General features: G+C 30.5%; 1 protein-coding gene across 2 annotated transcripts; it reads right to left on the bottom strand.

Moving 5' to 3' along the window:
• Nucleotides 1–10,093: 10,093 nt before the first annotated feature.
• On the bottom strand, nt 10,094–16,636 carry LOC145933668 (uncharacterized). 2 transcript variants are annotated; one of them, XR_014424911.1, is made up of 6 exons: nt 16,427–16,636; nt 15,562–15,648; nt 14,992–15,258; nt 14,444–14,602; nt 13,821–14,041; nt 10,094–10,274 (listed from the first exon to the last, which is right to left on the bottom strand). XR_014424911.1 is itself a non-coding variant. In XM_083033632.1 (5 exons), the coding sequence occupies exons 1-5, from the start codon at nt 16,494–16,496 to the stop codon at nt 13,893–13,895; spliced, it is 732 nt and encodes a 243-aa protein (XP_082889758.1). In that variant the 5' UTR covers nt 16,497–16,636; the 3' UTR covers nt 13,740–13,892. The 2 variants fall into 2 exon arrangements, 1 of the variants encoding a protein (XP_082889758.1); XM_083033632.1 differs by lacking the exon at nt 10,094–10,274 and having other exon boundaries at nt 13,740–14,041.
• Between the last annotated feature and the right edge of the window lie 36 nt (nt 16,637–16,672).

Here is a 16,672-nt window from a genome sequence, read left to right as displayed (position 1 = left end):
ATTGGAAGAATTAAGATTATTTAAATTATGAACATACTTCAAATGCGTTTTATAGCTAATTTATTAATCTTGCAAGGTTCAGTAGGTTCACGCATGAAAAATGAAGCCAATAAATATGCATTTAGAATATTAAATAATCCATAGCAATAAGTCTTGATAAATAGAAACAACTTTTACCTCGTGTGTCGTAGAGATATAGGCGACATTGCGTGACTGCTCAGAGCAAATTAAATGTTAATTCATGGATCCTGGAATTCGTGAGACAACAGGAAACTGAAATTAAAAAAAAAAATTCAACTTGTTAGATCAATTCTGTATACTTATACAAGTTTGATTATTTTTTATAAATTATTTTTTACTTACACGCCAAAAAAGAGTACCATTCTATTAAATATTATCCTCAAATTCTTGAGGATGTTTAGTGTTCCACAAAATTATAGATGATGCGACACAATTCTCGAGAGGTCGAAAAGGTAGGGGATTAGGCATACCAAACTCGTTCCGAAGAAGCAGTCGAAAGTGCAAGCAGATATTCATGTATGATCGACCTCCGAAATGCGGAAGTTCACGAATTCCGCATAATTTGTGAAAGTAATTCGCACAATTTGCACACAGTATCCATCGATAATCACATAGTTTCGTACTCCAGGATCGACCGCATTACACCGCATATTTGGTCATACGTATAATAGCAGCCTTTATTGAAAGCAACCTCGAACACATAATTAATATGATTAGATAAATCATTTTCGTTTCGTACAATTATTGATATATGTACATATATCTTATGTAATAACATATATGATAATATGTGTTTTATAGTGCGAGAATTATTGTCTCGCCTTTTGTTACAAACACACAAAACAGTACACTATTGTTCATTTGTTGTATGTACATTATTTTGCACAATAAAAATTATTATCAATCTTATCATTATTGTTATTGTATAATGTTTAAGTATAATTTTAATTTTAAACGTTATATGACAAGATATATAAGATATAAATTTATATATCCGATTAATATTTTAAATATATAGATCTCTAATAAAATAAAAACTGTAAACATTTATTAATCAAATACAAATATTTACCAGTTTTTATTTAATTAATTGATTTCATGCATAATCTGCAAATATTGTAATATTATCTTACAAAAATATTTTTGAAACTGCATTTAAGCGACGACTATTTATGGGGTCACTGAGTTTTGTAATGATAAAAGCGTGTAGAAACCCGTTTCTTGGTATATGTTTTATCGTAACAGTGGGGCGCGGAAAGTTATTTAATTCTGCGATAACAAGCGGAAATGTTCATAGAAAGCGTTGGTCTCAAAAAAGGAAAATGCGAACCCGACAGTATTTTAATATAATTTATGGGAGATAAAACCGCCCGAACGCGCTAAACAAAGTCTTCTAATGTTATATATACAGAAGTCATCTTTTGAAGAGAAATATAGTAGTCCCAAAAAGTATGTGAATCTATTTAGAGTTTAGCGAATAAGGTAAATGTCTTTTTATAAGAATGTATATAAATTTAAATTATATAGCTGAGAGGAGATAATTAACAAAAGAGAGAATGACGCAAATCACATCAGATATGTCACCAACTTTTGTACATTCTGCCGTATTACGGATCTTTAGAATGTAAGAAAAAATTCGATCAAATATATTTCGCAAAATCGTAATATTTCTCATTTAGCCAATCTTTCAGGTTTTCAGTTTGACAAACTCAAGAACGCTTTTTAACTCTGGTTTCCCAGGAGATTTTCGCGCAGTAGTGAAACGTTAAAAGGGTTTCGCAAATGTTCTTGTTCAGCATGCGAAATGTCAGATATTTCTTATGTCAACATACTTAAAATGCAAATGGCTAACGACAATTTCTGAAAAAGTACGCTGTTTTTAAACACATTGCACAACAGTTTTTTTTTATAAAAATTGGCGGAGAAAGTATCAAATTTATATTACAATGTCATTTTCATAATAGAATACCACATCTTCCAAATATAAGAAAAAACTTATCGGAAAAAAAGTTAAAAATCTATTTAGTGTGCGTTTTGTTATAGGTAAAGTAGTTGAGATTACTTGTAAATCTTTTATAAGACTAATTTTAAAATTTTTTAGATTGCTGCGAAAATTGAACAGTATCACTCAATATTATATAAATTTTTCAGATAAATATTTTCCTGAATTGTTGAAAGCTTTTACTTTTTCTTTAAAAGCCATAAATATAAAATTATCAATGCAAGACAATATTAGTAAAGCGATTCGTGGATATTGGCTGAAATTGTTGATGTCAGAATTAATAGCTTAAAAAGTAACGTGCTCTATTCAATAAACGAGATAAAGCAGATATAATAAAAGTAGAATGCCTTGTGCGATGTCCAAGAAGCCGGACACCCTTAACGGGTTTTGAAAGACATTTAATCGATTTAGAGACTCGTCCTTTCTTTAACTCATTCTTTCCAATTTCCGCTAACCGTCCATTTCTCTCTTTCTCTTACTTTGTACTTTCAAGGAGTCTCGTTTCTTTCTGCGCATCGTTCAGTAAATCCTTCAAAGGGGATCGTCGTATGCTGGGGCATAAAGGCGCACCGGCACGAGCTTGTTTCCGGTGGTGTGCAATCTTAAAAAGATACGTCCGAAGATACGTTGCGAGAATTGCTCGGGAGGAAACTCGAGTTCGGGAGCTTGGTTATATGTATATAAGATAATAGTCGCACGTGGGGTCTTGGGTAGGACGAGGTGGCCTTTTCTCAGCGACACCCAAGGGACAGATATATTATTACTAAAGGGTAGGAAATTTAGGAGCCGCGAGCCCTCGATGAAGTGCAAGGGACTGTGCGGCGGAGAGAAAGGGCCCCTGGAAAAGGGACGGATGATACGCATATATACTTGTGATAGAGAGAGAAGGCCACAGGACAGCGGTGGAGGGTTTTGCATTAGTAGAGTGCGGTAGCCACATTGCTCCTTTGAGACTAAGGCGGTTCGCGGTTCGTGGTTAATGCGTTTGTTCCGGGGAATCGATAGAGAACGTAAAACCGACGACGTGCCACGGAATTACGTCATTCGCAGTATGTACAGATGTTTTAAAGTCGTTATTATACTTTGACGATGCTATCTGCTAAACTCTTTCTTTCTTCAAGATTGTCTCGATGAAGCCTCGCCCACAGCTGCGAAGATCGCACCTTTCAAAAGCGAGTTAAATGAAATTAGGAACTTACTTCAATTAACAGTTAGTGTGCTTTATTGACAATTTTTTTATTGTGTCAGAGATAATTGGAAGAAAAACAACTCGCTCGCATGCGGTGTTAATAAAAATTCTTTCTAATTTTGCATTCTTATTTTATCGCATACTCCGCCCTATCATTTATTATGATGTAATTTGAAGTTTCTTTTTCCTAAACAAACAAGATATATATATGAGATTAGGTGACGTATTTTAAATTAAAAACTCGCACTTTATTACATTTACATTCGTTCAAACTTGCATTACTAATTCTTCTGGCCATTATTAAAGGAGCTCCTTTCAAATTATCTTATAATTTTTCTTTGTGATATGTTTCTTTTTTATCTAATTTTTCCGCTTGTTTATTTCTTTTATTAAACTTTTTTTTATATATAATATAAACATTTTAATTAAAATCTTAATTTGAAATTTAACTGCTTTAATGATTTATTAAATTCTAACTGCATCCAACTGTGTTATAATTTGTCATACGATCTCTATTGTAGTAACAAATAAATTTATTTAAAATTTTAACTCAGTTCCTTAGTATTAGACGAACCATTAAAACCCAGTTATTTTTTAAAATATGAATATAGATTAATAAAATGAAATAATCCGAGATGACTGTGAGAATAAATGTACCACACGTAGTATCAATCGTAAATTGTCATTATTACAGTAGTATTGTTTAATACAAGCGTAATAAGAAAAAGAGAATTGACTTTGTAAAGTATGTCGAATGGAAAATTTTTATATATAAATATCGAACAATTCGTTGTGTGCTCGACGTATTATATTGAAGATATCGATCTGGGATAATGTCGTCTCTCTTTTCCCTAGGGCCACATTTTGAAATGCGTTTCATCAGTTTCGCTGTTCTATGATTTAGTGCTGTGGTCTTCCCGGAACTGCTCGTAACGGAATAAAAGAAAATGTAGAGTGCAAATAAAAGCTACAATAGCGAAGAGATGATATGTGAATATTCAGATGTCTCTTGCGAGATATTCTTTGCGAGTCTCGCCATTCAAAGTAATGTTATACGTTACACAAAGATATATTCGCTTTGTTGCAATGTCAATGCGCGAGAAATTTAATCTAGACGTCGTTGTAACCAGACATATCAAACGTGAAAGACACTGCTTTTCCTTGCTGCCTTCTTATTCATTATACTAATTGTTGTTCTGTGTGCAATTCTTACATTCTGCATTGTACTGCAATTGTATTATAACATGGAGAAGAATATCGTTTGTTTTAAGAATAATATTATATAATTTCTTCTCTTGTATATTTTTTATAATTACAAATTAATTTTAATAGATTACTAAACAATATAATTCTAAATTTTGGTAAATTGATAATTGATAAAAAAATACATTGAGTTCTCGCTTTATAGCTTATTATCGAACATGCAGGATTCTCCCTAAAGATTTAACATCTACTTCTCGAAGCCTTTTACAACCGTAGAGGGTTTCGAAACTCACATAAACTTACAAACCCCTCCACATTACTCCCTAGGGCAATTCTAATTTTTACAACGTCAGATTTTTATGACCCACGGGTTGCCCAAGATCGCAGTTTCGCACGTACGAACAATTTCGATGGTTTTTCACACAGTTCAAGGTGAACAGCATTGAGTATCGAATCTTTACAGCAGTTTCTCAACTTGCTGTACACGTTCGATACTGTGATAGTCCGAAAAATTTATATGGCCCACATTTATTTTCAAATAAATTTGTTATTAGATTTTTTTCCATTTCCATTTTTCCATAAGAAAGTTATAATGACACTGTCCGTTTAGGTATAATAAATGAAAAACGAGTTTTAAAACAAATGTAGAGAAGCTTTCAGCTTTCGATCAAATAAAGGATTACTTTTAATTGTGAATTACTATTTTTGAAACGTCACATAAATGTTATTTGCAAGTCTAATTATACTTTTAATATACCGTTTCATTCGTTTTACAAACCTTTCCACAAGCTTTGCTACACTTGTTTTAAAACTCTTTTCTCATTTACTATAAATGAATAGTGTCATTATAACTTTTTTATGGAAAAATGGAAATGGAAAAAGATAGAATAGTGAATTTATTTGTAAAAATAAATGTGCTTCTTATAAATTTGTCGGACTACCACAGTATCGAACGTGCACAGCAAGTCGAAAAACTACTGTAAAGATTATCCGCACAGGGAGGTCACGATGTAAAGAATGAGAATAAAAAAAAGATGAATTATAGAACAAAGTTTTATTTTTTTGCGAAAAACGTGTGTGGCTGTTATGAAGGGTTGACCTAAAATAAAGTATTCGATATTGAATTGATTTACATGTTATAATATATGTCAAACGATATATTATAGATTTTAGCAATAAGATAAATTGTGTTTATAGAAACAATAAAAATAGATATAATCTTGAATTTGCGTTTTGAATAAAATCTACGAACAGTTTTTATGGACAAGTCAGATAGTTTGCAGTGCAAATATTAGTTAATAATATCAAATATACATATATCAATTTTGTAAAATATTTTAATATAATCAGACATAAAATTACACAATTTTTATTTTAAGGAACAAGAATATTTTTTTTATATTATGCGATTTTTATTGAATTTCATTAAAATATCTAAAAAGAATTATCCCGGTTAAATTATCGAAATGTTCTTCGTCAAAAAATTGCGCTATCATCTCTTACGGAGACCTATATCGTCTGTTTAATCTAGTTCTCGCGCTGAAGAATTATTGTCACTGGTTAAGTGATATTCTTTTGATTAATTTATGGACGAACTGCAATAAAACATAAAGGAATAATATAAAGGAATATAAGATTGTTACTATATATTATTGCTTATAAATCTTGATATCAAAAAGTACGTACAAACGCGAAAATATGCATTTCTATTATATACATTTGCAAAATTTTAAATATTTGATATATTGGTTAAACATTGCATAAAATAAAAATAAAAAAAATATAATTATTTAGCAATATTTACTTATCAATGACAATATATACATATATAAAAATATAAAGATGTTGGGTTTAATAATTAAATAAAGTTTCGGTTATGGTATAAATCGTAAGAGATAAATATTGATAATCGCGTTTGCCTCATATTAAAGTGGTCACCGATTTTCCAAGAACGTATCTCGTCCTTACAGCTGGAAAACACGTCCATCCTTTACGCCGGCGAACTCGCGCTCGTTTTGTATCCTTCCGCTCGCTGCCAGGGTGAAACCCTGGGCCTCCCGTATCTCCCGAGAAATAAGTACCATGGATAAGCTTAAAAATGGTGAATTTCCCGAGAATATCCCTCTGCCACAACGTGCAGCCCATCTATCCTGTGTTCACGTAGCTGTTTGCGCTTATGTATATCATGCACGTCTTCCAAGATACCTGCGAAACATTGAAGCTATACGATGATTTGTAATAGAGAGGGATTAATACGTGTACGCGCTTTTCGTATAAAACTGGCCATTCTTTATTAACTAACACCAACGCGTTTAGTAATCAAAATTTCAGGGAACGATCAATTATACATACATATATAATGGAACAAACCCGAAAGGAATACAAACATGTTTTTACACACATTATATTTTCTTATTTTAATTTTAAAGATCGTATATTCACTTGATTATTGAGATAAAATTACGTGCGCGAAAATCTGAAGACACAAGAAATAATGCATTTGAAGAGTTAGTAGAAAGTATCTTTGTGTTATGCATTTATGTACTGAAAACGTAGCAACGCCATCGACAACCCTCTTCACGAGCGAGAGAAAGCGCGCTCGCGACATCCGTACGCGTTTAATGTATAACCGCCCAATTAGCACCAATTAAGGACACCGTCGGCGGCTGTACGTCGAGACGACTCCTCGCGAAAATTTGTTTGCGCGAGACGGCAGCGCGTGGTAATCCCCGCTTGACACCTACAAAGGCGCGACGTGTTAAAGTGAAAGAATAACGGAGTACCTAAATATTTAACCGCATTAATCGCGACATGAATAATTTATGCGCTTGCACGATCGCACGAGCAACGCGACGAGTGTTACAAAGTGTAAATGGCGTGTTCCATGACCTCCTTCCGTCGATGGTCCATGAGAGATCAAGCATGTGTTCAGGAGCGAGATAGATCGATGAAGAAAAGAGCGAAGAGGAAAGAGAGAATGACGGCAGACTGGACGATGGTCGAGGGTTCAACTGGACGACGACTATAAAAGCTTGATTAATTAGCCATGCCGTTCAGACGAAGCGAACGTGACGTTACTCCGCCCAATCGTTACGAATGCTGTCGGCATTCCTCTTTTCGCAATACTTTAATTGTCGTTCTATGCCACTAAGAATTCAAAGAGAACGAAGAGCTCGTGTCACCAAGAACGACATTCGATGATGATCGCCAAGAGATGGAAAAGAATTGGGTCAGTTAAGTAGACAATTATTGATGTCATTTGGCGATTCTGAGACAAAAATGCATCATGTATAACGTACATTTATATGCAACGTTTGTTGCAGAAATTGCGTTGTTTCTTTTTATTTGATATTTTGTACAGTGCAGTAATTGTGTGCAATTAATACTTATTTATTGTGAAAAAGTTTGATTAAAAAATTATTTTCAACTACTAAAATTCTTCTAGGTTTTACGCTGACGTTCCAATCAATCGAGTTAATTTAAAAAAAAAAAAAGGAATGAAATATGTTGCGTCGCCACGAAAGATGCCTTATGTAAATGTTCGGTAAATGCACGCAAAAGTACCGTCTGTCCACAGGGACCAACCCGGCAAATTAAGATTCACGCGTCTACCGACTTCGCTCTGGCCGACACGCGATCGATGTTTTCACTCACGAACCTTCCGCATCCTGGTTTGCCACATCCGATGGAGAGGATACGAAATCTTGTCTTGCTTATTTCGATCTCTTTATGATTTTATTATTTTCTTTTTTATGATAGATCGTGATTAAATTAATTCGGTCAATGGCAAAGAGAAAACCACTTTAAATTAATCGCACTTATTACGGATTAATTGCACCTTGTCACGCATAGTCGGTATTAACGCAAGTCTCCACAGGTAGTCGTGTATTTATGATTTATTCAGTTACGTGACGGAACTTGATGGTTTCCATCACAGCGGAGTATCGGTCTTGTCAATCTGAGCCCCGCTTGTCGAATACGATGCAATACGAGCTAGAGTTGTTACGTCGAGTTTGCGCGATGAAAACTATTTTATTTACAAACATATTAAGTGTGCATATGCATGTTTTCATACTTGTTTTTTAAAATTCTTTTTCCTTAAAAAATTGATAAATCAAATAGATTCATACAACAAAAAATTTATTATATATAGAAGTTAAATTGTGTATGCTTTACGCTTGATAAATTTATAATTTATTAAAGTCTAACGTAAATATCTTCGTGTTGCGATGCTGCACAATAATCGATGACGAATAAATAAAAAATATAAATAAAATGAGTTAGCATCTTCGAGTCGGGATTTGTAATTTCGTGGAGCTGTTTATTTTGGATCGACAAATCGAATTACGCAAGTTTTTGCTGATGACAAATCTTCCTAAGAACTTTAAAATTTTTGAAGTCGCTTAGTCGCCCATGAAAATTGATGGCGGTAGATTCCTGTTCGCGCTGAAATTTGTAACTTTGTGCGTAACGATTTTTCTATACATAAAGTGAAGATGTATGACTTCTACTAAATCTGCTGGTATATTTCCTTCGAATGTTTTAGGTTTAGGTCTATAAAATTCGAAGTCACATGAAGTTACTCGTAAAAGTTTTATACTAACTTTCAATTGAAAATATCCCTTTATATAATGTGTATAGATAGATTTTAAAAAGATTTGATAATTTTATTTTCTCGTCTGTGTCTTTTTATCTACATCAAGATTATCTTGAATCTATACTATCATGCGCCTCCCATTTGACAATTTTAATATATCGTTTAAAACATTAAAAATATTAAAATATATGCTAATTCTAAGTTTTGTGCAATCAATTTATTGATGAAAAATAATCTCTTTGTCATTATAATTATTTTAGATTAATATGACTTAATTATTGTAAAAGTAATTAATAAAATATATCGGCATTATATTGCAAATACATTTACATGACATATATATTTTATTTTAGTTAACTTTAAACAGTTTTCAATAAATTTAAGCGTTGTTATTGTTTTGATATTCAAAATAAGATTTTAAATGAAAGGAATAATTATATAAATCATATAATTATGCGGATGTGATAATTTAATAAAATATAAACGATGAAAGCGCGTATTTTCGGAAGTGCAATTGATTCACTTTGACTGCATTGCAAACTTGAATAATTATTAAATAATTCAATTGCCCTTAAAAATATAATTATTAATCATATGGTATCCGAAATTGCGGACTTGAATATTCGAAGCGGATCGGGATTTAATCACATGAAGATCAGAATCTCGAATGCTTATTGTCACATAATATATCGTAATTAATAATCGTAATTTCAAATACACAATTCCAGAAAGCGACACGCTGACAATTCGAGTCAAGACAAGTCAAAATCTCAAAAGAACTTTTGCCATATTTTGTATATAGATATACGATATTACTAGTATCTAAACGTATATTGAGACAAGAAACTTTTAAGATGTGGATTCGATTTAAAAAAAAATTTCAGAGAGATTGTAAAATATTTTTGAAAATTTCTTATTTTTAAACGCATTTTTGAACATTTTTTTTATAAATAGCTATCACTTCGATACAACGAATCATTTGATCACTAATTGTAATAATTGTAAAAAATTATCGCATTTTTCAAAGGCTAGACGACTTTATGTATTATATATTTCAAGTAGAAATTAAAGAGACAGTGAGTTATAAATTATCATTTTATTGATATAATGAATCAGCGATAATTGTTTTCTCAGTGACATTTAAATTTAAGCATAGTGTTGCGTCGTTATTTACATACTTGGCGGTATGTTAGTGAGGCGAAGTGGGGTGCGTTCTTCTACTAACAAGAGATATTGAGTAGAGGAACAAGCCAAGGACTGACCTGCAGAGAGACGAAAAGATTATTATTATTTGATCAACATACGTCAAGGTGTGTTCTATTTGGCACAGCCTTCGATCTTTGATAGTAATTCCATTCAATCTTCTCAACAAACTAGTTTTCCTTACAAGCACATATACATATATGTATCTGTTGCGCTATGAATTTTTACCGATTTAAATATAAGATACCAAATATTTTCAGATTGAAAGAGCAGGCAATAATACACGAATTGACTTTAAATAACAAAACATTGTAATATAAATAATTAGTTCAAGTAATAAAATATTCCGTTTCACTTTATTTTATAGTATGTTAAATATTTTGTATCGCTAAGGATTTAATTATGATACGATGTTTAAAATTCGTTTTTTTGCGGCATATATATAGGTATGCCGCAATGAATAATTTAAGTTTCAAGTAATAGAAAATGATGATATATATCGACCATTAATTAATAATAAATTTATAATTAAAAATAATTAAAAATAAATTTATTTTGAATTATATCACGCATACAATAATAAATTTTGATTTTGCCATATTTTTGCATGATCTATTGTGTCTTAGCGAGCCATTAATTTGACTTGTTTGATATTGCATGGTATTGTATAGGCTTAAGTTGCCAATGTCATTTTAATATTTTTCGGTTATTAACAAAACATCGCAGGTACAGAACAAATCGACTTTGGTCGAACGGTTTCGCGATATCTTTAATTAATAGATACAGCTGTTATTAACCCCCATATTTATCAACCGCGTATCACATAAATTTGATGTTTATACATCGCCGTAATTTGTCAAAATGCACATTTCGTGAGATTTATTCGTTATTCTCCCGCCGCAATATATATAATAAAGTGTACGCGTCGTGTGTGATTAATATCGGGAGTATTGTATAAAATGCCACATGATCATCATATTTGACTGATTAGTGAGTGCTCGATTGTAATTAAATCATATTTTCGCGAGTGAGAATGCCGTATGAAGAAGCAAAGAACGAACATGAGAGAAGTAAGTCCGAGGTGACATCGAGTGACAGCTGAGCAAGCACGAGAAAAAGCATAATTTATTTAATTTATTAGTTACATCTAAAATTAATTGCCATAAATATCTGTAGTAGCATATTATATATATTCAGGTTGTTTGTGATAAAGATTGTGCCAATACTCGTTAGCAAGTAGAACATAGTAAACTGAACAGAAAAGTACTTTTTATTTTGAAACTTACGTAATAATTAATAAATTAATAAATTAATTAATTCACTAGGAGCAAAAAGAAACAGTCATGTTTCGCGATTACTAGGAATGCGATAAAGTATTGAGATTAATAATGAAGTTTAATTATGTATTGTGATAGTAACTATATACTGTGCTCTACCTGCTCACGAGCGTTGATACAATCATTATCGACCCCCTATATAATATAAACAGAATATATTCAAACTGCAAAAAAATAAATAATTGCTATTAATGAATAAAACTCTTCAGAAAATATATGAATATGTTATAAAGCATAGAAAAATTCTAATAAAATAGTCCTCTGCTTCAAAAAGAAAAAATCTTAAAAAATGTGTTAACATATTTTCTATCGGGCATCCGTGAAATTATGAAAAAATTAATTATTGCCGCTAATAATTAAAATTCATTAAAAAATAAAAGAGCATGTTTAAAAATATAGAAAAATATTAATAAAATGATCCTCCGTTCAATAATAAAAAATATTGAAAAACATGTGACATAACATAATATTATACTCGATCCTAAAATTACGAAAAAAATTTATGGCTGCTAATGATTGAAATTCTTTAAAAATGAAAGAGAGCTGTTTAAAAATATTAATAATATGGTCCTCCGTTTGATAATAAAAAATATTGAAACAATACGTGACATAATGTAACGTAAAGGATGACCATAAAATTATAAAAAAATTAAATATTGCCGCTAATGATTAAAACTGTTTAAAAAAAATAAAAGAGTGCGTTTAAAAATATAGGAAAATATTAATAAAATAATCCTCCGCTCGATAATAAAAAATATTGAAAAAGCACATGACATAACGTAAAGGACGACCATTAAATTATGAAAAAATTAATTCTCTGATTAAAACTCTTTAGATAATGAAAGAATATTATATAAAACGTAGGAAAATCAAAAATATAAGAGCCCTTTTTTAAAAGTATTTTAAAAAGTAAAAAATCTTAAAGAACGCGCGTATATAAACAACGTATTATTATATCATTTACTGAACGTAGGAACTAAATGTGGGAAATTCTAGATAAATGTTCTGTTTTAAAAATGAAATAATTTAAAAAACATGTTAGCAACATAACATCTTTTACAGGGTGTAAAATTATATATAAATATTATTTCAATAATTGTCGAAAATTTCTATTTAATCAGATTATTTATAGAAGAGAGATGCGCATTATATCGAGTGTTGAATTATTTTTAATCTAGATTTTAAATGAATTTATATAAGTTAATGGGTGAGAAACCTATATAAATTTTTACATATTATAAATAAAAAATATATACACATATATTAAAGAAAGAAATGTATTAAAAATGTTTTCCTGATATTTATCGTTTCGTGAATTAGTAGATTATTTTTCACAGTATCAACAAATTTATCACGTAATTTAATGAAATACCCATTAACTTGTTAGAAACTATAGAAACTTGTTCACCGAGATTCAGTCAATGATTTTCGAAAAAAGCGAAATTTAGTTTGGTCATTGTGCACCGCGAGGAACTGAGAGTAAGCAGTTATATAACGAAGATGGCGTGGCCCTTCCTAAAAGTTTATAACTTTATTACGGATATTCCGGGGAGCCCGGAAAGAATTCCCTGATGCGAAAGTTTGACAACTTTCCGCGCTCTTGGCGCGTATTTCAACTTTCTCCTCTTGACTTTCCGTCCGCAACAAAGTCCGTGCCTCTTCATTTCTCTCTTGGTTTCTATCTTTCTCACACGCTTTCTTTTTCCGATTCTTTTCGCGAGATATAACGACAAAAATATCAGCGCGCACGGAGAGGAGGGGAGAAACTATACTCAAAAGAAAGCGATCTTGATTTCCTGTCGCGGTTGAAAATTGCATGACCGCGTCCGCGTTCGTATACATGTCGGATCTCGAGTGTAAATTGAACGAGCAAAGTTTCGCACGATCCTTGTTTGCGACCAATTAATCCTTACGAGGAGAAGGAAATAGCGCAAGCGTGTACGACAAACACGACACCGAATGCGGCACTCTTTGCTGAAGTTGCAGGAGATCAATATTCTTAATCCTTATCTTCTAGAAAAGTCCATTTCGCGAAATTAAAGGAAAGAGTTGGAGTTAGCAAAACCAATTTACGTAATTGAAATCCATGTGCTGTTGAAGTTACAAATCAAAAATTTGAAGAAAACTGAAAGATTGTTAAAAAAACCTACTTAGAAAATTAACGTTATTAAGTGAATGGAGCATGTATGTGTGTGCCGAAGTTTAATAGGTAATATTGTGCTGTTCAGTATACAATATTTCTACTTCCATCTAAATATCTAATCTAACCTTAATATATTTTAAGTTCTTTGCGGAGTCTGGTATTCCTTAATATATGCTGGAGTGGCAAATGTTAAAATTTTATGGAAATAATTTCGAGAAGGAAACTTTCGAGAAAAGACGATTGACCAAGTCGCTCAACCATGAGTCCCATATTTCGGATGTTGCTGGTAACATCGCGCGATATAGACTCGGCCAGTATTCATTCGCAAAAAACATTGCAACATCATCTGCAAATAAAAATTTATATGTAATTAAATGTTACGTAATAAAAAAAGCAATTAAAGAAAGAAGATGTTAAATATGTAAATGTATGTAAAAAAATAATCTCTAGCTATGCCACACATTTAATATTTGTTATTTGTAATTACATTATTACATTATTACAAAGTAGTATTATGTTGAAATAAGTGATTGAAATTTAGAAATACTTCTAAATAATTTTAAAGATTAGAAAAGAAATTCTCTCTCGATTTAGTTTATAGAAAAAAATGTCAGCTTAGATCTTGCAATTTATTCTTAAATTAGTACACCGTCATATCGATATGTTGTCTGACAATGAATTGTCTTGATTTGATGTATACATACACACAGACACATATAATATGAATAATATATTGTATAATACTTACTCAATTCTTTACTGCCATCGAACAAATTGTTCAAATAAATTTTCATATTTCCAACCGAGGGAAGGCAATAGAAATGTTCTATAGTCCATGTATCATTTGCTACGTGTCCTGTTAAATCCCATGTTGCTCTGACATCTTCTAAAGTTAGATTAAAGCTTCCTGTCGCATAAATTATAACGGTAGACATATAATTATCATATAATATTTTTCACACTTAATATAATTATATAGTAATAATTAAAAAAATATTAAGAAAAGTCATGACTATTTACATATTTAAGAATGATCAATTTATAAAGTGATAATTATTAATTTTATACTAGAAATATAATAATGTATTTGTATATACTGTTACAATCTGACGCAGCTATTATAATTTTTTTTATTGGTTTATAATAAAATCATGATAATATAAATTTAAATATTAAATATTATACAATATATATATACATAAATTTAAATTCAATAATTTTAATTTAACTGTGTAATTTGACGTATAATTAATTTTTTGTCGTTGTACATGTTATGCTATGTTGATATTTTCGTACCTTTTCCACCCATTCTAAATCCTCCTACTTTTCCTTCTGCCTCACAGTCACCATCAATAAATATCCTCGGTATTCGTGTATCAATTTCCAAACGAAAGACATCATTGAGAAAATGCGCTCTTACAGCCGGAAAATTAGTGTTCGTTAAACCTTTGATAACAGAATTTCTTATGATTATTGTTCCATGTACTTCGCCTCTATCAAAATTAAAGTTGCCCTGTTTGTAAGACATAGGATCCAAAGGTGGAAAGTCAAATTCTGGAAGTCCTATTAAGAATAAAAGAATTAGTATTAATATCAATTTTTTGATATATATATAAAAATGGATTAATTAGAATATTTTAAATCTTTTTTATTTTAAATAGATAAAATTGAGTTTATTTATGAAAATTTAAATAACTTTATAGTTACATTTTAATTAGTCATTTTTAACATTATAACGCGTTACAACAATTGTGTATAAAATACATATAATTATTTATTATAACATGCATTGTATGTTAATTTTATTTTTAAAAAGATGTATAAGTAAAAATGATAAAATATAATTAAATATTTTAAGAAGAATACCTTTAATAAATCGTGGCCATGATTCTTGTATCGCAAGTTTTAAGCAATTGGAATAGTTAGGAGAACTCCTCTTGCAGATGGTTACAGCTGAATAGAAATTATAAAGATACCTGAGTTACTGTAAATGAAAATAATTTAAATATAATTGAAACAATAAGTATATTTGTATGTTACCAATTGTGCATGTAACGTGTGCATAGGCACGAAATAAAAAATTCTTTTTTATTTTTTTTATTCTTCTATATTTAATCATAAGTTAACAAATGTTGTTGCATTTGTAATATGCATTTTGTTTGCAATATTCAGAACACACACACACACACACACACACACACACACACACACACACACACACACACACACACACTAACATTCGTGAAAATAAATGTGAATGTCAGTGTGTATGTGCAATTTTTTTATTTAAAAAAATGTAAATGTTTAACAAGTAACATTTTACAATAATAACACTTAGAATAATTATTATATTATTTCTTCAGATATATTATTAAACGCACAATCGTGATAAATATACAATTCTGTGGAGTGTCAGATTTTCCTTTTATTTATTATATAAATTGTTTTCTTTTCCTTTTATTTATTATATAAATTGTTTTCTTGAGAAATCATTTATTATCTCTTTTATATACTAATAAATGTTTTTTCTGGTTTTTGATATTTTCTTAATATCATTATCTTTATACGAAATTTATATTGATTTTTTACAATAAATTACTCTTTATAAGAATATACAAATATTGATATATCAATTCGTCGTTAATGCACAAATATTAAAATATAGAAAATTCTTACAAAAAATCAAGTGTAAGAATAAGCATAATTACACTTGTAATATAAGTTAACTTACGAAGCTCTTCTGCTATACATAATCCAATCGCTACAACCGCACTGAACACACTAAGCGTATAAACTATCATCTTGTTTATCTACTTTTCTTGCGAATAGTTCTATCAGGTATAAACGCTAGCTTTATATAGATTCTGCTCTCAAGGTTTCATTGATGAAGTCACATTTTAATTAATGCTTACGCAAATGATAAAAAAGTCAACCTTGAACAATTTACATCTTTGATCTTCTGATCAATTAAAGAAGG

This window comes from Prenolepis imparis, unplaced genomic scaffold, assembly GCF_030444845.1.
Source record: "Prenolepis imparis isolate NDT839.2.m4 unplaced genomic scaffold, iyPreImpa1.0 SCAF_3, whole genome shotgun sequence".
Lineage (NCBI taxonomy): Eukaryota > Metazoa > Arthropoda > Insecta > Hymenoptera > Formicidae > Prenolepis > Prenolepis imparis.
Note: the sequence above shows the minus strand (reverse complement) of the source record. Positions and strands in the feature narration are given on the sequence as shown.